Source organism: Staurois parvus, unplaced genomic scaffold (assembly GCF_062004578.1).
Source record: "Staurois parvus isolate SC_StPar_1 unplaced genomic scaffold, SC_StPar_1.0 ptg002509l, whole genome shotgun sequence".
Classification (NCBI taxonomy): Eukaryota; Metazoa; Chordata; class Amphibia; order Anura; family Ranidae; genus Staurois; species Staurois parvus.
Window position 1 is genome coordinate 19,337 of NW_028320305.1, and position 27,347 is coordinate 46,683.

The window sequence follows — 27,347 nt, forward strand, 5'->3', positions numbered from 1 at the left end:
TGTACAGAAAGACATGGATGACCAGCTTGGCGTGGAGGAACTCCGGTGTCCTGTACAGAAAGACATGGATTCCAGCTTGGTGTGGAGGAACTCCGGCATCCTGTACAGAAAGACATGGATGACCAGCATGGTGTGGAGGAACTCCGGCGTCCTGTACAGAAAGACATGGATGACCAGCTTGGTGTGGAGGAACTCCGGTGTCCTGTACAGAAAGACATGGATGACCAGCTTGGTGTGGAGGAACTCCGGCGTCCTGTACAGAAAGACATGGATTCCAGCTTGGTGTGGAGGAACTCTGGTGTCCTGTACAGAAAGACATGGATTCCAGCTTGGTGTGGAGGAACTCCGGCATCCTGTACAGAAAGACATGGATGACCAGCATGGTGTGGAGGAACTCCGGTGTCCTGTACAGAAAGACATGGATTCCAGCTTGGTGTGGAGGAACTCCGGCGTCCTGTACAGAAAGACATGGATTCCAGCTTGGTGTGGAGGAACTCCGGCGTCCTGTACAGAAAGACATGGAGGACCAGCTTGGTGTGGAGGAACTCCGGTGTCCTGTACAGAAAGACATGGATGACCAGCTTGGTGTGGAGGAACTCCGGCGTCCTGTACAGAAAGACATGGATTCCAGCTTGGTGTGGAGGAACTCCGGCGTCCTGTACAGAGACATGGATTCCAGCTTGGTGTGGAGGAACTCCGGCGTCCTGTACAGAAAGACATGGATTCCAGCTTGGTGTGGAGGAACTCCGGCGTCCTGTACAGAAAGACATGGATGACCAGCTTGGTGTGGAGGAACTCTGGCGTCCTGTACAGAAAGACATGGATGACCAGCTTGGTGTGGAGGAACTCCGGCGTCCTGTACAGAAAGACATGGATGACCAGCTTGGCGTGGAGGAACTCCGGTGTCCTGTACAGAAAGACATGGATTCCAGCTTGGTGTGGAGGAACTCCGGCGTCCTGTACAGAGACATGGATTCCAGCTTGGTGTGGAGGAACTCCGGCGTCCTGTACAGAAAGACATGGATTCCAGCTTGGTGTGGAGGAACTCTGGCGTCCTGTACAGAAAGACATGGATTCCAGCTTGGTGTGGAGGAACTCCGGCGTCCTGTACAGAAAGACATGGATTCCAGCTTGGTGTGGAGGAACTCTGGCGTCCTGTACAGAAAGACATGGATTCCAGCTTGGTGTGGAGGAACTCCGGCGTCCTGTACAGAGACATGGAGGACCAGCTTGGTGTGGAGGAACTCCGGCGTCCTGTACAGAAAGACATGGAGGACCAGCTTGGTGTGGAGGAACTCCGGTGTCCTGTACAGAAAGACATGGATGACCAGCTTGGTGTGGAGGAACTCCGGCGTCCTGTACAGAAAGACATGGATTCCAGCTTGGTGTGGAGGAACTCCGGCGTCCTGTACAGAAAGACATGGATGACCAGCTTGGCGTGGAGGAACTCCGGTGTCCTGTACAGAAAGACATGGATTCCAGCTTGGTGTGGAGGAACTCTGGCATCCTGTACAGAAAGACATGGATGACCAGCTTGGCGTGGAGGAACTCCGGTGTCCTGTACAGAAAGACATGGATTCCAGCTTGGTGTGGAGGAACTCCGGTGTCCTGTACAGAAAGACATGGATGACCAGCTTGGTGTGGAGGAACTGCGGCGTCCTGTACAGAAAGACATGGATGACCAGCTTGGCGTGGAGGAACTCCGGTGTCCTGTACAGAAAGACATGGATTCCAGCTTGGTGTGGAGGAACTCCGGCATCCTGTACAGAAAGACATGGATGACCAGCATGGTGTGGAGGAACTCCGGCGTCCTGTACAGAAAGACATGGATGACCAGCTTGGTGTGGAGGAACTCCGGTGTCCTGTACAGAAAGACATGGATGACCAGCTTGGTGTGGAGGAACTCCGGCGTCCTGTACAGAAAGACATGGATTCCAGCTTGGTGTGGAGGAACTCTGGTGTCCTGTACAGAAAGACATGGATTCCAGCTTGGTGTGGAGGAACTCCGGCATCCTGTACAGAAAGACATGGATGACCAGCATGGTGTGGAGGAACTCCGGTGTCCTGTACAGAAAGACATGGATTCCAGCTTGGTGTGGAGGAACTCCGGCGTCCTGTACAGAAAGACATGGATTCCAGCTTGGTGTGGAGGAACTCCGGCGTCCTGTACAGAAAGACATGGAGGACCAGCTTGGTGTGGAGGAACTCCGGTGTCCTGTACAGAAAGACATGGATGACCAGCTTGGTGTGGAGGAACTCCGGCGTCCTGTACAGAAAGACATGGATTCCAGCTTGGTGTGGAGGAACTCCGGCGTCCTGTACAGAAAGACATGGATGACCAGCTTGGCGTGGAGGAACTCCGGTGTCCTGTACAGAAAGACATGGATTCCAGCTTGGTGTGGAGGAACTCTGGCATCCTGTACAGAAAGACATGGATGACCAGCTTGGCGTGGAGGAACTCCGGTGTCCTGTACAGAAAGACATGGATTCCAGCTTGGTGTGGAGGAACTCCGGTGTCCTGTACAGAAAGACATGGATGACCAGCTTGGTGTGGAGGAACTGCGGCGTCCTGTACAGAAAGACATGGATGACCAGCTTGGCGTGGAGGAACTCCGGTGTCCTGTACAGAAAGACATGGATTCCAGCTTGGTGTGGAGGAACTCCGGTGTCCTGTACAGAAAGACATGGATTCCAGCTTGGTGTGGAGGAACTCCGGCATCCTGTACAGAAAGACATGGATGACCAGCATGGTGTGGAGGAACTCCGGCGTCCTGTACAGAAAGACATGGATGACCAGCTTGGTGTGGAGGAACTCCGGTGTCCTGTACAGAAAGACATGGATGACCAGCTTGGTGTGGAGGAACTCCGGTGTCCTGTACAGAAAGACATGGATTCCAGCTTGGTGTGGAGGAACTCCGGCGTCCTGTACAGAAAGACATGGATTCCAGGTTGGTGTGGAGGAACTCTGGCGTCCTGTACAGAAAGACATGGATGACCAGCTTGGCGTGGAGGAACTCCGGTGTCCTGTACAGAAAGACATGGATTCCAGCTTGGTGTGGAGGAACTCCGGCATCCTGTACAGAAAGACATGGATGACCAGCATGGTGTGGAGGAACTCCGGTGTCCTGTACAGAAAGACATGGATTCCAGCTTGGTGTGGAGGAACTCCGGCGTCCTGTACAGAAAGACATGGATTCCAGCTTGGTGTGGAGGAACTCTGGCGTCCTGTACAGAGACATGGATTCCAGCTTGGTGTGGAGGAACTCCGGCGTCCTGTACAGAAAGACATGGATTCCAGCTTGGTGTGGAGGAACTCCGGCGTCCTGTACAGAAAGACATGGATGACCAGCTTGGCGTGGAGGAACTCCGGCGTCCTGTACAGAAAGACATGGATTCCAGCTTGGTGTGGAGGAACTCCGGTGTCCTGTACAGAAAGACATGGATTCCAGCTTGGTGTGGAGGAACTCCGGCATCCTGTACAGAAAGACATGGATGACCAGCTTGGTGTGGAGGAACTGCGGCGTCCTGTACAGAAAGACATGGATGACCAGCTTGGCGTGGAGGAACTCCGGTGTCCTGTACAGAAAGACATGGATTCCAGCTTGGTGTGGAGGAACTCCGGTGTCCTGTACAGAAAGACATGGATGACCAGCTTGGCGTGGAGGAACTCCGGTGTCCTGTACAGAAAGACATGGATTCCAGCTTGGTGTGGAGAAACTCCGGCATCCTGTACAGAAAGACATGGATTCCAGCTTGGTGTGGAGGAACTCCGGTGTCCTGTACATGAAAGACATGGATGACCAGCTTGGTGTGGAGGAACTCCGGTGTCCTGTACAGAAAGACATGGATTCCAGCTTGGTGTGGAGGAACTCCGGCGTCCTGTACAGAAAGACATGGATGACCAGCTTGGTGTGGAGGAACTCCGGTGTCCTGTACAGAAAGACATGGATTCCAGCTTGGTGTGGAGGAACTCCGGTGTCCTGTACAGAAAGACATGGATTCCAGCTTGGTGTGGAGGAACTCCGGCATCCTGTACAGAAAGACATGGATGACCAGCATGGTGTGGAGGAACTCCGGTGTCCTGTACAGAAAGACATGGATTCCAGCTTGGTGTGGAGGAACTCCGGTGTCCTGTACAGAAAGACATGGATGACCAGCTTGGCGTGGAGGAACTCCGGTGTCCTGTACAGAAAGACATGGATGACCAGCTTGGTGTGGAGGAACTCTGGCGTCCTGTACAGAAAGACATGGATGACCAGCTTGGCGTGGAGGAACTCCGGTGTCCTGTACAGAAAGACATGGATTCCAGCTTGGTGTGGAGGAACTCCGGTGTCCTGTACAGAAAGACATGGATGACCAGCTTGGCGTGGAGGAACTCCGGTGTCCTGTACAGAAAGACATGGATTCCAGCTTGGTGTGGAGAAACTCCGGCATCCTGTACAGAAAGACATGGATTCCAGCTTGGTGTGGAGGAACTCCGGCATCCTGTACAGGAAGGACATGGAGGACCAGCTTGGCGTGGAGGAAGATCAATGTCCTGTACAGAAAGACATGGAGGACCAGCTTGGCGTGGAGGAACTCCGGTGTCAGGAATGGACTGGCCAGCAATGGTGGGACTCACCTGCCTTTTGATCTGCAGTACCAGGGCTGGCCAGCGGGTGCTCCCAGCAATCAGAGACTCAACCTTTCAGCCAGCTAACACCTGGAACTGATGATACTGGTGTATTTAAGGGATGGCCAGACTTGCAGACTCTGCCTTGGTGTTGTGTTTGTCCTGGGCCCTGCATCCTGTTTCTGAACCGCTGCTGACTTCTCCTGCTCTGATCCCGGCTCGCTCCTGACCATCCCTCTTTCTGACCCTCTGTACCACGCTGCTTGCTACCTGCTGAACCTGGCCTGTGACCCCGACCATTCTCCGCTTGCTCCCCCCGTACCTACCTGCCCTATTGATATTGACCCGGCCTGCCTGACGACGCTTGCTTGTATGTACTGTTATCTGTGGGTGGTTGGTTTGGTTTGTTTGCACTGTATTATGTTTAGTATTGCTCTGCGTTTATGTTTGTACTGTTAGTGTTAATAAATTATATTGTTTATAACATATCTGAGGTCTGCGTTTCCCTGCGTCAGCCACACACCTCTGGTCATACCCGGGAGCCCTGACATTCGGTGTCCTGTACAGAAAGACATGGATGACCAGCTTGGTGTGGAGGAACTGCGGCGTCCTGTACAGAAAGACATGGATGACCAGCATGGTGTGGAGGAACTCCGGTGTCCTGTACAGAAAGACATGGATGACCAGCTTGGCGTGGAGGAACTCCGGTGTCCTGTACAGAAAGACATGGATTCCAGCTTGGTGTGGAGGAACTCCGGCGTCCTGTACAGAAAGACATGGATGACCAGCATGGTGTGGAGGAACTCCGGTGTCCTGTACAGAAAGACATGGATTCCAGCTTGGTGTGGAGGAACTCCGGCATCCTGTACAGAAAGACATGGAGGACCAGCTTGGTGTGGAGGAACTCCGGTGTCCTGTACAGAAAGTCATGGATGACCAGCTTAGTGTGGAGGAACTCTGGCGTCCTGTACAGAAAGACATGGATTCCAGCTTGGTGTGGAGGAACTCTGGCGTCCTGTACAGAAAGACATGGATGACCAGCTTGGTGTGGAGGAACTGCGGCGTCCTGTACAGAAAGACATGGATGACCAGCTTGGCGTGGAGGAACTCCGGCGTCCTGTACAGGAAGGACATGGAGGACCAGCTTGGCGTGGAGGAAGATCAGTGTCCTGTACAGAAAGACATGGATGACCAGCTTGGTGTGGAGGAACTCCGGCATCCTGTACATGAAAGACATGGATGACCAGCTTGGTGTGGAGGAACTCCGGCGTCCTGTACAGAAAGACATGGAGGACCAGCTTGGTGTGGAGGAACTCCGGTGTCCTGTACAGAAAGACATGGAGGACCAGCTTGGCGTGGAGGAACTCCGGTGTCCTGTACAGAAAGACATGGAGGACCAGCTTGGCGTGGAGGAACTCCGGTGTCCTGTACAGAAAGACATGGAGGACCAGCTTGGCGTGGAGGAACTCCGGTGTCCTGTACAGAAAGACATGGAGGACCAGCTTGGCGTGGAGGAACTCTGGCGTCCTGTACATGAAGGACATGGTGGACCAGCTTGGCGTGGAGGAAGATCGGTGTCCTGTACAGAAAGACATGGATGACCAGCTTGGTGTGGAGGAACTCCGGCGTCCTGTACATGAAAGACATGGATGACCAGCTTGGTGTGGAGGAACTCCGGTGTCCTGTACATGAAAGACACGGAGGACCAGCTTGGTGTGGAGGAACTCCGGCGTCCTGTACAGAAGGACATGGAGGACCAGCTTGGCGTGGAGGAACTCCGGTGCCCTGTACAGAAGGACATGGAGGACCAGCTTGGCGTGGAGGAACTCCGGTGCCCTGTACAGAAAGACATGGAGGACCAGCTTGGCGTGGAGGAACTCCGGTGCCCTGTACAGAAAGACATGGAGGACCAGCTTGGCGTGGAGGAACTCCTAACCTCAACCTACTGAACGCCTTTGTGATGAATTAGAACACCGATGGTGATGGGGGGGCTCCATATTAATGACCATTGGAGGGGGGGGAGCTCCATATTAATGACCATTGGAGGGGGAGCTCCATATTAATGACCATTGGAGGGGGAGCTCCATATTGATGGTAATAAAGGCACAGGACCACCTACAGGAGGACCACATGTGACCAGATGATACCAGGAGCCCCGCCCACTCCATCTTCATCTAAAGTGGCAGTTGTAAGAATACGGGAACATAGAACAGTTACAAGCTATATCTACCTACTGACCCGTTTCGGGGTTTTCATACGCACATCTCTGGGGGGGGGGGGGGGGGGAGTACCCCCAGAGGCTTATCAGGGAAACTAAGGATTGGCTCCGGATTATCCTGATCCCTGTTGTTCCACAAAGTCCTCCAAATCTTTCATCGCCAGTGTGAGGACCGTCCCTGTGTGATGACATTTTGCCCTTTCTGTTCCGGTTTCCTCCTCTTTGTAAAGCTGTTTATGTTTCACAGACATTCTACTCTGTTTAGGGAAATGTGACCTTGTAGTCCTTCCCTTCTATAGAGCTCATTGTATTGTTGGGTTGTAGGGTTTGTTGTGGGCGGGGAAAACCCGGGGCCAGGCGGTCTGGTGGGACTGAAGGGGGCGGGGATTACTGCCAGGATGTGCTGAATATACTGAGCTGTGTTCAATAACGATTCATTCATTTTCACCCTACAGGAAGTTCCGACTCGTGGTTTGGGAGAGCAGGGAAGGATTGATTGTGAGCTCCAATATCTGCCTTGGCAGAGCACTGGAAGACTTGCAGGACAAGGGGACCATTGGCTGAGACGCATCGCTCCGCACGAGGAAGCCCAGGCGGAACGGTTCCACCACAACTGGTTGGCAGCGGTGGGATCTTTCCTCATTGCGGAGAAAGTCCAAACCACCAACCGGGACCCCATCTTTTTCACGGAGACGTCCCTGCTCAGCCAGGTGGATATACGGGACCTCCGGAAGCCAGCCCTCCAAAGCCTGCTTGTCGCTCGGGGAGGTATCACTGGCTCCAAGACCAGAGAGGAACTGTTGGACGAGATTATGGCCCTGGACCAAGCGGATGCGCACCCCACTTCACCTGATGCGCACCCCACTGCACCTGATGCGCACCCCACTGCACCTGATGCACACTCCGCTACGCTTAAAGCGAACACCGCTCCGCCAGAAGTGAACTCTGCTTCACAGGAGGAGTTGGAGGAACAGAGCAGCTCATTGGCCCCTGAAACACCAGGCCCACTTAGCACCGTACAGAGACCCCGATACCATTCGGATTTACGACAAGAGGTGGCGTGGCGTTTGGCTCTGTTTGGTAGCACTCCCACCCCCGAACAGACTTCCAAGGCCCTGGACGATGCCACCCAACTCCGGCTTAGTCGCTCCCGGTCATCATCCGAGGACTCGGTCTGGGAGAGGATTACCTCCCGCCTTCTCCAGACTGCAACTGGACCAAAGAAAATTCCCTACGCTGCTTTTAAAACTTTCTCGGAGGCGGATGGGGACATTGACAGCTTTCTTCAGGACTTTGAACGGTTGTGCACCATCCATGGTGTGGCAGCCCCAGACCGGGTCCCCATTTTGAGCAGCAAGCTAAGCGGTCGGGCTGCAGACGCATTCAGGACTGTACCCAACAGCTACTGCTTGGATTCTGATTTTGTTAAGGAACACTTGCTGGCCCGCTACGCTCTCACCCCAGAGTTGTACCGCTTAACATTCCGGGCACTCAAGAAGAAACCCCAGGACACCTTCACTGAATGGGGACACAGCTGGGTCCGCGGGTGTCAGATCACCAAGCTAGAGGAACTGTTACAACTGTTACTGGAGCAGTTTTACAATGGACTTCCAGGGGAGGACTTCCAGGGGAGGTTAGACATCGGGTCCGGGACAAACACCCCCTAATCTTAGCCGACGCTAGTCGCTGGGCAGATGAGTACCTGGACAACAGGAGGCTAACAGAGCCCGCCATTCCCCCTGCACCTCGTCCACAACCAGTGGTGCCCACTCCGGTCACCTGAGAATACCTCAGACCACCCACACCTTCTGACCCAAAGTGGTCTGGCCCACGCTGTTATGGCTCCAACCAAACAGGGCACATCCGCATTCATTGCCCCCGGAATCCACCAAAACCCCAGAGCAGCCAACCCCCTCGGGGCACTTCCAACCGACCCACCACTCCCTATGGCCGAGCCTCTGCCTACTCCCTACAGGACCACCCGAGTGACACCGCCTCTTCATGGAGGAATTTTACCACCGAGGATGAGGACATCGGGGTCTTTCATGAGGCTAACCCTCTCCAGGCTGCCACCCCAGACAATCGCTGACATCACCAACAGGTTGTCCATGTTAACGGCTGACGGGTCCAAGGATTACAGGACACTGGGGCAACACTCACCCTAGTCCAACCCCAACTGGTACCAGACTGGGCCAAGACCGTGTGGTCTGTGGCCATACGGGTAGCGGGGGGCCATGTCTACCGGATTCCTACCGCAAGGCTTCATCTGGATTGGGGGGCCGGGCCAGGGACAATGAAATTGGAGTAATGCAGAACTTGCCAGCTGAGGTTCTCCTTGGAAATGATCTGGGAGTCCTGGTCTCCACTTTTTGGCACCGAAACCCCTGCTGAAGCTCAACCAGTACCGACCGGGGAAGCAAACCGCCAACGCGGATGGGTTGTCCCGGCAAGCAGAGTTGGAGAAGTGACCCTCTGGACCGACCAGCCCCAATCGGACCCGTTTAAAGGTCTCACCGGGTCTGGCGGGTGTTACACAACGGGGGAGCCTTGTGAGGACCGTCCCTGTGTGATGACATTTTGCCCTTTCTGTTCCGGTTTCCTCCCCTTTAGCTGTTTATGTTTCACAGACATTCTACTCTGTTTATGTGACCTTGTAGTCCTTCCCTTCATTGTTGGGTTGTTGTGGGCGGGGAACCCGGTGCCGGGCTGTCTGGGGGGGTGGGGCTGTATATACTGAGCTGTGTTCAATAAAGAGAGTCATTTTCACCCTACATGAAGTTCCGACATTCATTCATCCTACATGAAGTTCCGACATTCATTCATCCTACACGAAGTTCCGACATTCATTCATCCTACACGAAGTTCCGACATTCATTCATCCTACACGAAGTTCCGACATTCATTCATCCTACACGAAGTTCCGACATTCATTCATCCTACACGAAGTTCCGACATTCATTCATCCTACACGAAGTTCCGACATTCATTCCCCCTACACGAAGTTCTGACATTCATTCATCCTACACGAAGTTCCGACATTCATTCCCCCTACACGAAGTTCCGACATTCATTCATCCTACACGAAGTTCCGACATTCATTCATCCTACACGAAGTTCTGACATTCATTCATTCCCCCTACACGAAGTTCTGACATTCATTCCCCCTACACGAAGTTCCGACATTCATTCCCCCTACACGAAGTTCCGACATTTATTCATCCTACACGAAGTTCCGACATTCATTCATCCTACATGAAGTTCTGACATTCATTCCCCCTACACGAAGTTCTGACATTCATTCCCCCTACACGAAGTTCTGACATTCATTCCCCCTACACGAAGTTCCGACATTCATTCATCCTACACGAAGTTCCGACATTCATTCATCCTACACGAAGTTCCGACATTCATTCATTCCCCCTACACGAAGTTCCGACATTCATTCATCCTACACGAAGTTCCGACATTCATTCATTCCCCCTACATGAAGTTCCGACATTCATTCATCCTACATGAAGTTCCGACATTCATTCCCCCTACACGAAGTTCCGACATTCATTTCCCCTACACGAAGTTCCGACTTTCATTCCCCCTACACGAAGTTCCGACATTCATTCCCCCTACACGAAGTTCCGACATTCATTCATTCCCCCTACACGAAGTTCCGACATTCATTCCCCCTACACGAAGTTCCGACATTCATTCCCCCTACACGAAGTTCCGACATTCCCTCCCCCTACACGAAGTTCCGACATTCATTCCCCCTACACGAAGTTCCGACATTCATTCACCCTACACGAAGTTCCGACATTCATTCCCCCTACACGAAGTTCCGACATTCATTCCCCCTACACGAAGTTCCGACATTCATTCATCCTACACGAAGTTCCGACATTCATTCATCCTACATGAAGTTCCGACATTCATTCACCCTACATGAAGTTCCGACATTCATTCATCCTACATGAAGTTCCGACATTCATTCCCCCTACACGAAGTTCTGACATTCATTCCCCCTACACGAAGTTCCGACATTCCCTCCCCCTACACGAAGTTCCGACATTCATTCCCCCTACACGAAGTTCCGACATTCATTCCCCCTACACGAAGTTCCGACATTCCCTCCCCCTACATGAAGTTCCGACATTCATTCCCCTTACACGAAGTTCCGACATTCATTCCCCCTACACGAAGTTCCGACATTCCCTCCCCCTACACGAAGTTCCGACATTCATTCATCCTACACGAAGTTCCGACATTCATTCATCCTACACGAAGTTCCGACATTCATTCATCCTACACGAAGTTCCGACATTCATTCATCCTACACGAAGTTCCGACATTCATTCCCCCTACACGAAGTTCTGACATTCATTCATCCTACACGAAGTTCCGACATTCATTCCCCCTACACGAAGTTCCGACATTCATTCATCCTACACGAAGTTCCGACATTCATTCATCCTACACGAAGTTCTGACATTCATTCATTCCCCCTACACGAAGTTCTGACATTCATTCCCCCTACACGAAGTTCCGACATTCATTCCCCCTACACGAAGTTCCGACATTTATTCACCCTACACGAAGTTGTGACATTCATTCCCCCTACACGAAGTTCCGACATTCATTCATCCTACACGAAGTTCCGACATTCATTCATCCTACACGAAGTTCCGACATTCATTCATTCCCCCTACACGAAGTTCCGACATTCATTCATCCTACACGAAGTTCCGACATTCATTCATTCCCCCTACACGAAGTTCCGACATTCATTCATCCTACATGAAGTTCCGACATTCATTCCCCCTACACGAAGTTCCGACATTCATTTCCCCTACACGAAGTTCCGACTTTCATTCCCCCTACACGAAGTTCCGACATTCATTCCCCCTACACGAAGTTCCGACATTCATTCATTCCCCCTACACGAAGTTCCGACATTCATTCCCCCTACACGAAGTTCCGACATTCATTCCCCCTACACGAAGTTCCGACATTCCCTCCCCCTACACGAAGTTCTGACATTCATTCCCCCTACACGAAGTTCCGACATTCATTCCCCCTACACGAAGTTCCGACATTCCCTCCCCCTACACGAAGTTCCGACATTCCCTCCCCCTACACGAAGTTCCGACATTCATTCCCCCTACACGAAGTTCCGACATTCATTCACCCTACACGAAGTTCCGACATTCATTCCCCCTACACGAAGTTCCGACATTCATTCCCCCTACATGAAGTTCCGACATTCATTCATCCTACATGAAGTTCCGACATTCATTCCCCCTACACGAAGTTCCGACATTCATTCATTCTACATGAAGTTCCGACATTCATTCATCCTACATGAAGTTCCGACATTCATTCACCCTACACGAAGTTCCGACATTCATTCCCCCTACATGAAGTTCCGACATTCATTCATCCTACACGAAGTTCCGACATTCCCTCCCCCTACACGAAGTTCCGACATTCATTCCCCCTACACGAAGTTCCGACATTCCCTCCCCCTACACGAAGTTCCGACATTCCCTCCCCCTACACGAAGTTCTGACATTCATTCCCCCTACACGAAGTTCCGACATTCCCTCCCCCTACACGAAGTTCCGACATTCATTCCCCCTACACGAAGTTCCGACATTCCCTCCCCCTACATGAAGTTCCGACATTCATTCCCCTTACACGAAGTTCCGACATTCATTCCCCCTACACGAAGTTCCGACATTCCCTCCCCCTACACGAAGTTCCGACATTCATTCCCCCTACACGAAGTTCCGACATTCATTCACCCTACACGAAGTTCCGACATTCATTCCCCCTACACGAAGTTCCGACATTCATTCCCCCTACACGAAGTTCCGACATTCATTCATCCTACACGAAGTTCCGACATTCATTCATCCTACATGAAGTTCCGACATTCATTCACCCTACATGAAGTTCCGACATTCATTCATCCTACATGAAGTTCCGACATTCATTCCCCCTACACGAAGTTCTGACATTCATTCCCCCTACACGAAGTTCCGACATTCCCTCCCCCTACACGAAGTTCCGACATTCATTCCCCCTACACGAAGTTCCGACATTCATTCCCCCTACACGAAGTTCCGACATTCCCTCCCCCTACATGAAGTTCCGACATTCATTCCCCTTACACGAAGTTCCGACATTCATTCCCCCTACACGAAGTTCCGACATTCCCTCCCCCTACACGAAGTTCCGACATTCCCTCCCCCTACACGAAGTTCCGACATTCATTCCCCCTACACGAAGTTCCGACATTCATTCACCCTACACGAAGTTCCGACATTCATTCCCCCTACACGAAGTTCCGACATTCATTCCCCCTACATGAAGTTCCGACATTCATTCATCCTACATGAAGTTCCGACATTCATTCCCCCTACACGAAGTTCCGACATTCATTCATTCTACATGAAGTTCCGACATTCATTCATCCTACACGAAGTTCCGACATTCATTCCCCCTACATGAAGTTCCGACATTCATTCATCCTACACGAAGTTCCGACATTCCCTCCCCCTACACGAAGTTCCGACATTCATTCCCCCTACACGAAGTTCCGACATTCCCTCCCCCTACACGAAGTTCCGACATTCCCTCCCCCTACACGAAGTTCCGACATTCATTCACCCTACACGAAGTTCCGACATTCATTCCCCCTACATGAAGTTCCGACATTCATTCCCCCTACATGAAGTTCCGACTCGTGGTTTGGGAGAGCAGGGAAGGGAGTGTTTGGAGCTCTAATACCCGCCTTGGCGGAGCACTGGAAGCCTTGCTGGAAAAGGGGACCATTGGCTGAGACACTTCGCTCTGCACGAGGAAGCCCAGAGGGAACGGTTTCGGCACAGCCAGTCCTCCCCTCCCCCATTGCCCCCCCACTCCTCCATCTCCCAAACAAATTGATTGACAGATCCAGAGCACAATTGGTAGATGGGGACACAGGGTTGTCACCCCAGAACAGGAAGTATCTGCAGAAGGACCGTCATCGGCGTGAATATTCCGTGTCACGTAAAACTTCTCCAACCGCGTTCATCTGAAAACTCAGCCAATCGGATTTCAGGGATTTATTGCGACACCCAACCGACCTGAGCGAACGAAGATGAAAACCATGTCCTGGAATGTGGATCCCCCCACTCCTCGCTCTCCATGTCCTGGGATGTGGATCTCCCCACTCCTCGCTCTCCATGTCCTGGGACACGGATCTCCCCACTCCTCGCTCTCCATGTCCTGGGATGTGGATCTCCCCACTCCTCGCTCACCATGTCCTGGAATGTGGATCCCCCCACTCCTCGCTCTCCATGTCCTGGGATGTGGATCTCCCCACTCCTCGCTCTCCATGTCCTGGGATGTGGATCTCCCCACTCCTCGCTCTCCATGTCCTGGGATGTGGATCTCCCCACTCCTCGCTCACCATGTCCTGGGATGTGGATCTCCCCACTCCTCGCTCACCATGTCCTGGGATGTGGATCTCCCCACTCCTCGCTCACCATGTCCTGGGATGTGGATCTCCCCACTCCTCGCTCTCCATGTCCTGGGATGTGGATCTCCCCACTCCTCGCTCACCATGTCCTGGAATGTGGATCCCCCCACTCCTCGCTCTCCATGTCCTGGGATGTGGATCTCCCCACTCCTCGCTCTCCATGTCCTGGGATGTGGATCTCCCCACTCCTCGCTCACCATGTCCTGGGACACGGATCTCCCCACTCCTCGCTCTCCATGTCCTGGAATGTGGATCCCCCCACTCCTCGCTCTCCATGTCCTGGGATGTGGATCTCCCCACTCCTCGCTCTCCATGTCCTGGGATGTGGATCTCCCCACTCCTCGCTCTCCATGTCCTGGGACACGGATCTCCCCACTCCTCGCTCTCCATGTCCTGGGATGTGGATCTCCCCACTCCTCGCTCACCATGTCCTGGAATGTGGATCCCCCCACTCCTCGCTCTCCATGTCCTGGGATGTGGATCTCCCCACTCCTCGCTCTCCATGTCCTGGGATGTGGATCTCCCCACTCCTCGCTCACCATGTCCTGGGATGTGGATCTCCCCACTCCTCGCTCACCATGTCCTGGGATGTGGATCTCCCCACTCCTCGCTCACCATGTCCTGGGATGTGGATCTCCCCACTCCTCGCTCTCCATGTCCTGGGATGTGGATCTCCCCACTCCTCGCTCACCATGTCCTGGAATGTGGATCCCCCCACTCCTCGCTCTCCATGTCCTGGGATGTGGATCTCCCCACTCCTCGCTCTCCATGTCCTGGGATGTGGATCTCCCCACTCCTCGCTCACCATGTCCTGGGATGTGGATCTCCCCACTCCTCGCTCACCATGTCCTGGGATGTGGATCTCCCCACTCCTCGCTCACCATGTCCTGGGATGTGGATCTCCCCACTCCTCGCTCACCATGCCCTGGGATACGGATCTCCCCACTCCTCGCTCACCATGTCCTGGGACACGGATCTCCCCACTCGCTCATCATTTCCAGGGATGTGGATCTCCCTACTCCTCATTCATCATTTCGCAGGATGTGGATCGCCTCACTCCTCGCTCATCATTTCCTGGGATGTGGATCTCCCCACTCCTCGCTCACCATGTCCTGGGACACGGATCTCCCCACTCGCTCATCATTTCCAGGGATGTGGATCTCCCTACTCCTCATTCATCATTTCGCAGGATGTGGATCGCCTCACTCCTCGCTCATCATTTCCCGGGATGCAGATCTCCTCTCTCCTTGCTCATCATTTTCTGAGATGTGGATTTCCCCACTCCTCGCTCATCATTTCCCGGGATGTGGATCTCCCCACTCCTCGCTCACCATGTCCTGGGATACGGATCTCCCCACTCCTCGCTCACCATGTCCTGGGATACGGATCTCCCCACTCCTCGCTCACCATGTCCTGGGATACGGATCTTCCCACTCCTCGCTCACCATGTCCTGGGATACGGATCTCCCCACTCCTCGCTCACCATGTCCTGGGACACGGATCTCCCCACTCCTCGCTCACCATGTCCTGGGATACGGATCTCCCCACTCCTCGCTCACCATGTCCTGGGACACGGATCTCCCCACTCCTCGCTCACCATGTCCTGGGATACGGATCTCCCCACTCCTCGCTCTCCATGTCCTGGGATACGGATCTTCCCACTCCTCGCTCTCCATGTCCTGGGATACGGATCTTCCCACTCCTCGCTCACCATGTCCTGGGACACGGATCTCCCCACTCCTCGCTCACCATGTCCTGGGACACGGATCTCCCCACTCCTCGCTCACCATGTCCTGGGATACGGATCTCCCCACTCCTCGCTCACCATGTCCTGGGATACGGATCTCCCCACTCCTCGCTCACCATGTCCTGGGATACGGATCTCCCCACTCCTCGCTCACCATGTCCTGGGATACGGATCTTCCCACTCCTCGCTCGCCATTTCCCAGGATACGGATCTCCCCACTCCTCGCTCACCATGTCCTGGGATACGGATCTCCCCACTCCTCGCTCACCATGTCCTGGGATACGGATCTTCCCACTCCTCGCTCGCCATTTCCCAGGATGCGGATCTCCTCTCTCCTCGCTCACCATTTCATGAGATTTGGATCTCCTGCAGCCACTTCCTGTCTCCATACACTGCCTGGCATTTTCTGATGGTGACAACAGTCCGTGTCATGTGTGTGGGAGTGGTCACCATCAGAGTCCCACGTGACAACTGATCCTTCTATTTGGGGGGGGGGGGTACTTCCAGTTTACGGTGGAGGGGGATACTTTCAGTTAGTTTGGGGGGTGGGGGATATTTCCAGTTTACGGGGGAGGGGGATACTTCCAGCTTTCAAGGGTGCTCCAAGTTTAGGGAGAGGGAGATACTTCCAGTATAGGGGGGAGGGGTGTACTTCCAGCTTAGGGGGAGTACTTCCAGTTTGGGGGGGGGAAGGGGGATATTTCCAGTTTGGGGGGTACTTCCAGTATAGGGGGAGGGGGGTACTTCCAGTTTAGGGGGAGTATTTCCAGTTTGGGGGGCACTTCCAGTACAGGGGGGAGGGGGGTACTTCCAGTTTGGGGGGGAGGGGGGATATTTCCAGTTTGGGGGGTACTTCCAGTTTGTGGGGGAGGGAGATGCTTCCAGTATAGGCGGAGGGGTATACTTCCAGTTTAGGGGGAGTACTTCCAGTTTGGGGGGCACTTCCAGTTTGTGGGGGAGGGAGATACTTCCAGTATAGGGGGAGGGGTATACTTCCAGTTTGGGGGGCACTTCCAGTTTTGGGGGAGGGGTACTTACAGTTCAGGCTGATGGCGGTGACTCTTCTTCGGGGGGGCGGTCCTTCCCGGTGTTCCGCCATATTGCGCTCCTCGGTGACGCACACTTTGATTGGAGGGAAGCCTTTCCTGGATGACTCATAGGACAGATACAATGGATTGTAAGCTCTGCAGCCTAGCCTGCCTCCAGAGAGTCACAAATCCCGGCGTCCATTGAAGGGGAGCCGGGACACTCCACGGAGGTATTTTGGACGGGAAGTCGTCCAATCAGAGCAGCCGGGGGCTGCAGACCATATATGTATAGAGGAAGCCGGGAGCTGAAACTGGAGCCTCTCCTGGACTCCGGCGTTCCCTGAGTCCGGCATCGGGTGTCACCTGTCAGGGAAACATACGGCTCTCCGGGTGACACGGCACACTGAAATGTTAAAGATGAACTCCGGACGTACACAGGACTCACATACATGGCGGGTGTCCATCCAGTCCTGAGAATTACACAGCTCTGCCACACAGTACAGCTTACCTGACTCTCCTCTGCCGCAGTTCTTGTCTCTCCCCCTGCCCTGTGATTGGTCTATACTCTCATTGATGTATAAGACACACCCTCACTTGTGGTCAGAGGAAGTCAGCTGAACCAAAGCCATCGATGTGAATGGAAATCGAACGTTGTGGGCGGGGACAGCTGTACGCCACGACTGTGACACCGCAACTGACACCTCGACTGTGACAACACGACTGTGACACCACGACTGTGACACCAGGGCTGTGACACCACGACTGACACCACAACTGTGACAACACGACTGTGACACCACGACTGACACCACGACTGTGACAACACGACTGTGACACCACGACTGTGACACCAGGGCTGTGACACCAGGGCTGTGACACCACGACTGTGACAACACGACTGTGACAACACGACTGTGACACCAGGGCTGTGACACCACGAGTGACACCACAACTGTGACAACACGACTGTGACACCACGACTGACACCACGACTGTGACACCAGGGCTGTGACACCACGACTGTGACAACACGACTGTGACACCAGGGCTGTGACACCACGAGTGACACCACAACTGTGACAACACGACTGTGACACCACGACTGACACCACGAGTGTGACACCACGAGTGTGACACCGTCCTTCTGGCTGAATGTTGGACAAAACATGAAAACAAGAAAAGCAGAAAAAAAGGAAAGGGATTGGCTGCTGCAGTGTCTACTCTTGCCCTGGCTAGCCAACACCCGGTCAGTAGTGAGGCCGACTACATGGTGATAGGAGGTGGGGGGAGGACAGCGGCGCCACCACGTGGCGGTCCATACTACACTACGTCTGGGGCGGGGTCAGAGGCGGCCCCACCGGCTCTCTTACCTCCATCTTGGGAGTTCATGATGTTGAGGGCGAACAGCATGGCGTTGGAGAAGGCGGTGGCCTCTTCTTTGCTGGCGAAGTTGAGGCCGTATACCTGGCGGGCGTCCCTCCATTGGTGGAAGGTGGGCGTGGCCTGGTTGTATTTCAGACCTTTCACAAGTGAATAGTTTATGACGACCTGAAAGGGAAAGAAACAGAAATCATTACCGGTGACAACAACTGCTCCCAGGAAAGTCACCAAGAGGAGAAATAAGACATCCCCGTAGTCGGGCTCCCTGGCCACCAGTCCAGGCTGGGACTTCCCCGGCTCTGGCAGCGGTTACAAAGCCGAAGCGGATTCCGGTATAGAAGCGGGAGGTTCCGGGGAGAACCCGTGGGAGGAGAACCCGTGGGAGGAGCTTGAGGGACACGTTGGATTTATTGGGGAATTACTCCAGAAGGAAAGAAGCCATCACAAGGAGAGCGATCTCACCATAGAGAGCCAGAGAGCGATCCCCCCCATAGAGAGCGATCCCACCATAGAGAGCCGGAGAGCGATCCCACCATAGAGAGCCGGAGAGCGATCCCCCCATAGAGAGCGATCCCACCATAGAGAGCTGGAGAGCAATCCCACCATAGAGAGCTGGAGAGCAATCCCACCATAGACAGCCGGAGAGCAATCCCACCATAGAGAGCCGGAGAGCAATCCCACCATAGAGAGCTGGAGAGCGATCCCACCATAGAGAGCTGGAGAGCGATCCCCCCATAGAGAGCGATCCCACCATAGAGAGCCGGAGAGCGATCCCACCATAGAGAGCCGGAGAGCGATCCCACCATAGAGAGCTGGAGAGCGATCCCACCATAGAGAGCGATCCCACCATAGAGAGCCGGAGAGCGATCCCACCATAGAGAGCTGGAGAGCGATCCCACCATAGAGAGCTGGAGAGCAATCCCACCATAGAGAGCCAGAGAGCAATCCGACCATAGAGAGCTGGAGAGCGATCCCACCATAGAGAGCCGGAGAGCGATCCCACCATAGAGAGCCGGAGAGCGATCCCCCCATAGAGAGCGATCCCCCCATAGAGAGCCGGAGAGCGATCCCCCCATAGAGAGCGATCCCACCATAGAGAGCCGGAGAGCAATCCCACCATAGAGAGCCGGAGAGCGATCCCACCATAGAGAGCCAGAGAGCGAACCCACTATAGAGAGCGATCTCACCATAGAGAGCCGGAGAGCGATCCCCCCATAGAGAGCGATCCCACCATAGAGAGCAGGAGAGCGATCCCACCATAGAGAGCGATCCCACCATAGAGAGCAGGAGAGCGATCCCACCATAGAGAGCGATCCCACCATAGAGAGCAGGAGAGCGATCCCACCATAGAGAGCCGGAGAGCGATCCCACCATAGAGAGCCGGAGAGCGATCCCACCATAGAGAGCCGGAGAGCGATCCCACCATAGAGAGCGATCTCACCATAGAGAGCCGGAGAGCGATCCCACCATAGAGAGCAGGAGAGCGATCCCACCATAGAGAGCGATCCCACCATAGAGAGCAGGAGAGCGATCCCACCATAGAGAGCCGGAGAGCGATCCCACCATAGAGAGCCGGAGAGCGATCCCACCATAGAGAGCCGGAGAGCGATCCCACCATAGAGAGCCGGAGAGCGATCCCACCATAGAGAGCCGGAGAGCGATCCCACCATAGAGAGCCGGAGAGCGATCCCACCATAGAGAGCCGGAGAGCGATCCCACCATAGAGAGCAGGAGAGCGATCCCACCATAGAGAGCCGGAGAGCGATCCCACCATAGAGAGCCGGAGAGCGATCCCACCATAGAGAGCCGGAGAGCGATCCCACCATAGAGAGTGATCCAACCATAGAGAGCGATCCCACCATAGAGAGCCGGAGAGCGATCCCACCAAAGAGAGCCGGAGAGCAATCCTACCATAGAGAGCGATCCCACCATAGAGAGCGATCCCACCATAGAGAGCCGGAGAGCGATCCCACCATAGAGAGCCGGAGAGCGATCCCACCATAGAGAGCCGGAGAGCGATCCCACCATAGAGAGCGATCCCACCATAGAGAGCCAGAGAGCGATCCCCCCATAGAGAGCCGGAGAGCGATCCCACCATAGAGAGCCGGAGAGCGATCCCACCATAGAGAGCCGGAGAGCGATCCCACCATAGAGAGCCGGAGAGCGATCCCACCATAGAGAGCCAGAGAGCGATCCCCCCATAGAGAGCCGGAGAGCGATCCCACCATAGAGAGCTGGAGAGCGATCCCACCATAGAGAGCCGGAGAGCGATCCCACCATAGAGAGCCGGAGAGCGATCCCACCATAGAGAGCCAGAGAGCGATCCCCCCATAGAGAGCCGGAGAGCGATCCCACCATAGAGAGCCGGAGAGCGATCCCACCATAGAGAGCGATCCCACCATAGAGAGCCAGAGAGCGATCCCCCCATAGAGAGCCGGAGAGCGATCCCACCATAGAGAGCCGGAGAGCGATCCCACCATAGAGAGCCGGAGAGCGATCCCACCATAGAGAGCCGGAGAGCGATCCCACCATAGAGAGCCGGAGAGCGATCCCACCATAGAGAGCCGGAGAGCGATCCCCCCATAGAGAGCCAGAGAGCGATCCCCCCATAGAGAGCCGGAGAGCGATCCCACCATAGAGAGCCGGAGAGCGATCCCACCATAGAGAGCCGGAGAGCGATCCCACCATAGAGAGCCAGAGAGCGATCCCCCCATAGAGAGCCGGAGAGCGATCCCACCATAGAGAGCCAGAGAGCGATCCCCCCATAGAGAGCCGGAGAGCGATCCCACCATAGAGAGCCGGAGAGCGATCCCACCATAGAGAGCCAGAGAGCGATCCCCCCATAGAGAGCCGGAGAGCGATCCCACCATAGAGAGCCAGAGAGCGATCCCCCCATAGAGAGCCGGAGAGCGATCCCACCATAGAGAGCCAGAGAGCAATCCTACCATAGAGAGCGATCTCACCATAGAGAGCCGGAGAGCGATCCCACCAAAGAGAGCCGGAGAGCAATCCTACCATAGAGAGCGATCTCACCATAGATAGCCGGAGAGCGATCCCCCCCATAGAGAGCGATCCCACCATAAAGAGCCAGAGAGCGAACCCACTATAGAGAGCGATCTCACCATAGAGAGCCGGAGAGCGATCCCCCCATAGAGAGCGATCCCACCATAGAGAGCAGGAGAGCGATCCCCCCATAGAGAGCGATCCCACCATAGAGAGCAGGAGAGCGATCCCACCATAGAGAGCGATCCCACCATAGAGAGCAGGAGAGCGATCCCACCATAGAGAGCAGGAGAGCGATCCCACCATAGAGAGCCGGAGAGCGATCCCACCATAGAGAGCCGGAGAGCGATCCCACCATAGAGAGCCGGAGAGCGATCCCACCATAGAGAGCCGGAGAGCGATCCCACCATAGAGAGCGATCTCACCATAGAGAGCCGGAGAGCGATCCCCCCATAGAGAGCGATCCCACCATAGAGAGCAGGAGAGCGATCCCACCATAGAGAGCGATCCCACCATAGAGAGCAGGAGAGCGATCCCACCATAGAGAGCCGGAGAGCGATCCCACCATAGAGAGCCGGAGAGCGATCCCACCATAGAGAGCCGGAGAGCGATCCCACCATAGAGAGCCGGAGAGCGATCCCACCATAGAGAGCCGGAGAGCGATCCCACCATAGAGAGCCGGAGAGCGATCCCACCATAGAGAGCAGGAGAGCGATCCCACCATAGAGAGCCGGAGAGCGATCCCACCATAGAGAGCCGGAGAGCGATCCCACCATAGAGAGCCGGAGAGCGATCCCACCATAGAGAGTGATCCAACCATAGAGAGTGATCCCACCATAGAGAGCCGGAGAGCGATCCCACCAAAGAGAGCCGGAGAGCAATCCTACCATAGAGAGCGATCCCACCATAGAGAGCGATCCCACCATAGAGAGCCGGAGAGCGATCCCACCATAGAGAGCCGGAGAGCGATCCCACCATAGAGAGCCGGAGAGCGATCCCACCATAGAGAGCGATCCCACCATAGAGAGCCAGAGAGCGATCCCCCCATAGAGAGCCGGAGAGCGATCCCACCATAGAGAGCCGGAGAGCGATCCCACCATAGAGAGCCGGAGAGCGATCCCACCATAGAGAGCCGGAGAGCGATCCCACCATAGAGAGCCAGAGAGCGATCCCCCCATAGAGAGCCGGAGAGCGATCCCACCATAGAGAGCTGGAGAGCGATCCCACCATAGAGAGCCGGAGAGCGATCCCACCATAGAGAGCCGGAGAGCGATCCCACCATAGAGAGCCAGAGAGCGATCCCCCCATAGAGAGCCGGAGAGCGATCCCACCATAGAGAGCCGGAGAGCGATCCCACCATAGAGAGCGATCCCACCATAGAGAGCCAGAGAGCGATCCCCCCATAGAGAGCCGGAGAGCGATCCCACCATAGAGAGCCGGAGAGCGATCCCACCATAGAGAGCCGGAGAGCGATCCCACCATAGAGAGCCGGAGAGCGATCCCACCATAGAGAGCCGGAGAGCGATCCCACCATAGAGAGCCGGAGAGCGATCCCACCATAGAGAGCCGGAGAGCGATCCCCCCATAGAGAGCCAGAGAGCGATCCCCCCATAGAGAGCCGGAGAGCGATCCCACCATAGAGAGCCGGAGAGCGATCCCCCCATAGAGAGCGATCCCACCATAGAGAGCCCTAGCGGCTGCAGATGGAAGCTTCTGGAAGCCATTACACCGCCCTTCATCTCCAGTCTCAGGATGTCTAAAGGGGAATGTCACTCTCTAAATCATCGTGGACCCATCGTGGACTCGTCGTGGACTCATCGTGGTCCCATCATGGACTTATCGTGGACTCATCGTGGTCCCATCATGGACTTATCGTGGGCTCGTCGTGGACCCGTCATGGTCCCATCGTGGACCCATAGTGGACTCATCGTGGGCTCATCATGGACCCATCGTGGACTCGTCGTGGACCCGTCGTGGACTCATCGTGGTCCCATCATGGACTTATCGTGGGCTCGTCGTGGGCTCGTCGTGGACCCGTCATGGTCCCATCGTGGACCCATAGTGGACCCATCGTGGGCTCTGTGCAATCCTCATGCTTCCAGCATTAGTCATGGAGAAGTATATTGTAGTCACTTAGTTTAACCTTGCTTCTTTGTAATCCTTCATTTACTTCCTGGTTTCTGGCCTAGACAAATGATGTCATACTTCCCAGGAGTCTTCAGGAGAGGACGGAGGGACCCCAGCTCAGCCAATGACTGAGCTAAGGGCAGATGGATTCCAGGAGGTAACTGCTACATGAATCGTCTGCCCTTACTCAAGATGGTCACTGCCTGACATGCCAGGAGGTGTTTTTCAAAATTAATTCTCAGCAAAATAAAGATGGAGACATAGATGGGTAGATGGAGGAGGGATGGATGGATGGATGGATGGAGACATGGATGGATGGATGGATGGATGGAGAGAGACATGGGTGGGTGGATGGAGACATGGATGGATGGAGGAGGGATGGATAGATGGATGGCGGGAGACATGGATGGATGGACGGAGACATGGGTGGGTGGATGGAGACATGGATGGATGGATGGCGGGAGACATGGGTGGGTGGAGACATGGGTGGGTGGATGGAGACATGGATGGAGACATGGATGGATGGATGGCGGGAGACATGGATGGGTGGATGGAGACATGGATGGATGGTGACACGGATGGATGGTGACATGTTCGATGGATGGAGACATGTTGGATGGATGGAGACATGTTGGATGGATGGAGACATGGATGGAGACACGGATGGATGGTGACATGTTGGATGGATGGAGACATGGATGAATGGATGGAGACATGGATGGAGACACGGATGGATGGTGACACAGATGGATGGAGACATGTTGGATGGATGGAGACATGTTTGGAGACACGGATGGATGGTGACATGTTGGATGGATGGAGACATGGATGAATGGATGGAGACACGGATGGAGACACGGATGGATGGTGACATGTTGGATGGATGGAGACATGGATGGATGGATGGATGGAAGAGTTTGCTTTGAATATTATAAATGAATGATGAAGGATGCCGGATTTGTGGAGCTCGGATTCCGTGCAGTTCCACTTTCACCCTTAGGGCGGGGTCACACCACATGCAGTCCAGGGTATCGGGGTCCCAATGGCGGGGTCACACCTCATGCAGTCCAGGGTATCGGGGTCCTAATGGCGGGGTCACACTTCATGCAGTCCAGGGTATCGGGGTCCCAATGGCGGGGTCACACCACATGCAGTCCAGGGTATCGGGGTCCCAATGGCGGGGTCACACCGGAGCGCTCAGTTCCAGTGATCTCACCGACATTTGGGAACGGGTCCGGACTGCATTTCTATGGTGTGAGGGATTCCACCTTCTCGTTGCAGCAAACCTGCAGTGGACGTGGCAGCCCTCCGAGGACTGTTGGTGTCAGGAGTCCCCATTGGGATCTGCGGGGAGATGGAGGGGCGGGAGTCCCCATTGGGATCTGCGGGGAGATGGAGGGGCGGGAGTCCCCATTGGGATCTGCGGGGAGATGGAGGGGTGGGAGGAGTTCCGGGAAGGCTGTGGTCATGTGACACATGTGGAGGACTTCTATGACACCCAGGACTGGCTGCGACTTACCTGCTGGTCCTGTAGTTTGACCCCGACGACCCGGAAGGTGTTGCTGGCCGTGTTGTGGTAGATGTTGATGCGGCTGAAGCCCTGCTGCCCGGGTTTGATCGGCACCCACTTCTTGCTGGTGTCATCGTAGATCATGACGGACGCCCGCGCCTGACAAATGCTCTGCTCACTGCAAAGGAAAAGGAGAGCGGCGTCACCTCCCAGGATGCATCACACTTCATCCACGCGGGTCACAGAGGAGACCGCACACCATATACCGGCCCACCTGAAACTGAAATATACGGACCACATACTGACCCCGGACCAGAGGAAATATACGGACCACATACTGACCCCGGACCAGGGGAAATATACGGACCATATACTGACCCCGGACCAGAGGAAATATACGGACCTCCTCCTGACCCCGGACCAGGGGAAATATACGGAACTCCTCCTGACCCCGGACCAGGGGAAATATACGGACCATATACTGACCCCAGACCAGAGGAAATATACGGACCATATACTGACCCCGAACCAGGGGAAATATACGGACCATATACTGACCCCGGACCAGGGGAAATATACGGACCATATACTGACCCCGAACCAGGGGAAATATACGGACCATATACTGACCCCGGACCAGGGGAAATATACGGACCATATACTGACCCCGAACCAGGGGAAATATACGGACCATATACTGACCCCGGACCAGGGGAAATATACGGACCATATACTGACCCCGGACCAGGGGAAATATACGGACCATATACTGACCCCGGACCAGGGGAAATATACGGACCATATACTGACCCCGGACCAGGGGAAATATACGGACCATATACTGACCCCGGACCAGGGGAAATATACGGACCTCATACTGACCCCAGACCAGGGGAAATATACGGACCATATACTGACCCCGGACCAGGGGAAATATACGGACCTCATACTGACCCCAGACCAGGGGAAATATACGGACCATATACTGACCCCGGACCAGGGGAAATATACGGACCATATACTGACCCCGGACGAGAGGAAATATACGGACCATATACTGACCCCGGACCAGGGGAAATATACGGACCTCATACTGACCCCAGACCAGAGGAAATATACGGACCTCATACTGACCCCGGACCAGGGGAAATATACGGACCACATACTGACCCCGGACCAGAGGAAATATACGGACCTCCTCCTGACCCCGGACCAGGGGAAATATACGGACCTCCTCCTGACCCCGGACCAGGGGGAATATACGGACCATATACTGACCCCGGACCAGGGGAAATATACGGACCACATACTGACCCCGGACCAGGGGAAATATACGGACCATATACTGACCCCGGACCAGGGGAAATATACGGACCTCCTCCTGACCCCGGACCAGGGGGAATATACGGACCTCCTCCTGACCCCGGACCAGAGGAAATATACGGACCACATACTGACCCCGGACCAGGGGGAATATACGGACCTCCTCCTGACCCCGGACCAGAGGAAATATACGGACCTCCTGCTGACCCCGGACCAGAGGAAATATACGGACCTCCTCCTGACCCCAGACCAGGGGAAATATACGGACCTCCTGCTGACCCCAGACCAGGGGAAATATACAGACCATATACTGACCCCAGACCAGGGGAAATATACGGACCTCCTGCTGACCCCGGACCAGAGGAAATATACGGACCTCCTCCTGACCCCAGACCAGGGGAAATATACGGACCTCCTGCTGACCCCGGACCAGAGGAAATATACGGACCTCCTCCTGACCCCGGACCAGAGGAAATATACGGACCTCCTGCTGACCCCGGACCAGAGGAAATATACGGACCTCCTCCTGACCCCGGACCAGGGGAAATATACGGACCTCCTACTGACCCCAGACCAGAGGAAATATACGGACCATATACTGACCCCAGACCAGGGGAAATATACGGACCTCCTACTGACCCCAGACCAGGGGAAATATACGGCCCATATAATGACCCCGGACCAGAGGAAATATACGGACCTCATACTTGTGGCAAACTTGCTCATCAGAATTGGAGCGGAGTTCCCCCTCAACCCTGGTTTTCATGTTCTGTCTGTGTATTTGAGGTCTTCCTGGAATCCTCACATCCCCCCTGCATTCCTGTAGGCAGACTTTATCTCCTGACAAATGGTGTGGGTCAACCAGGTTAAGACATCCTGCATC

General features: G+C 54.7%; 1 protein-coding gene across 1 annotated transcript in view; it reads right to left on the reverse strand.

Moving 5' to 3' along the window:
- Positions 1-27,347, reverse strand: part of LOC149430710 (ena/VASP-like protein) — a 50,192-nt gene that overhangs the window by 14,191 nt on the left and 8,654 nt on the right. Inside the window, exons 2-3 of the mRNA XM_089666069.1 lie at positions 25,151-25,319; positions 18,492-18,669 (exon numbers count right to left, since the gene is read on the reverse strand). Of these exons, the coding sequence (XP_089522195.1) occupies positions 18,492-18,669; positions 25,151-25,319 (347 nt within the window). The remainder of the gene's footprint in view (positions 1-18,491; positions 18,670-25,150; positions 25,320-27,347) is intronic.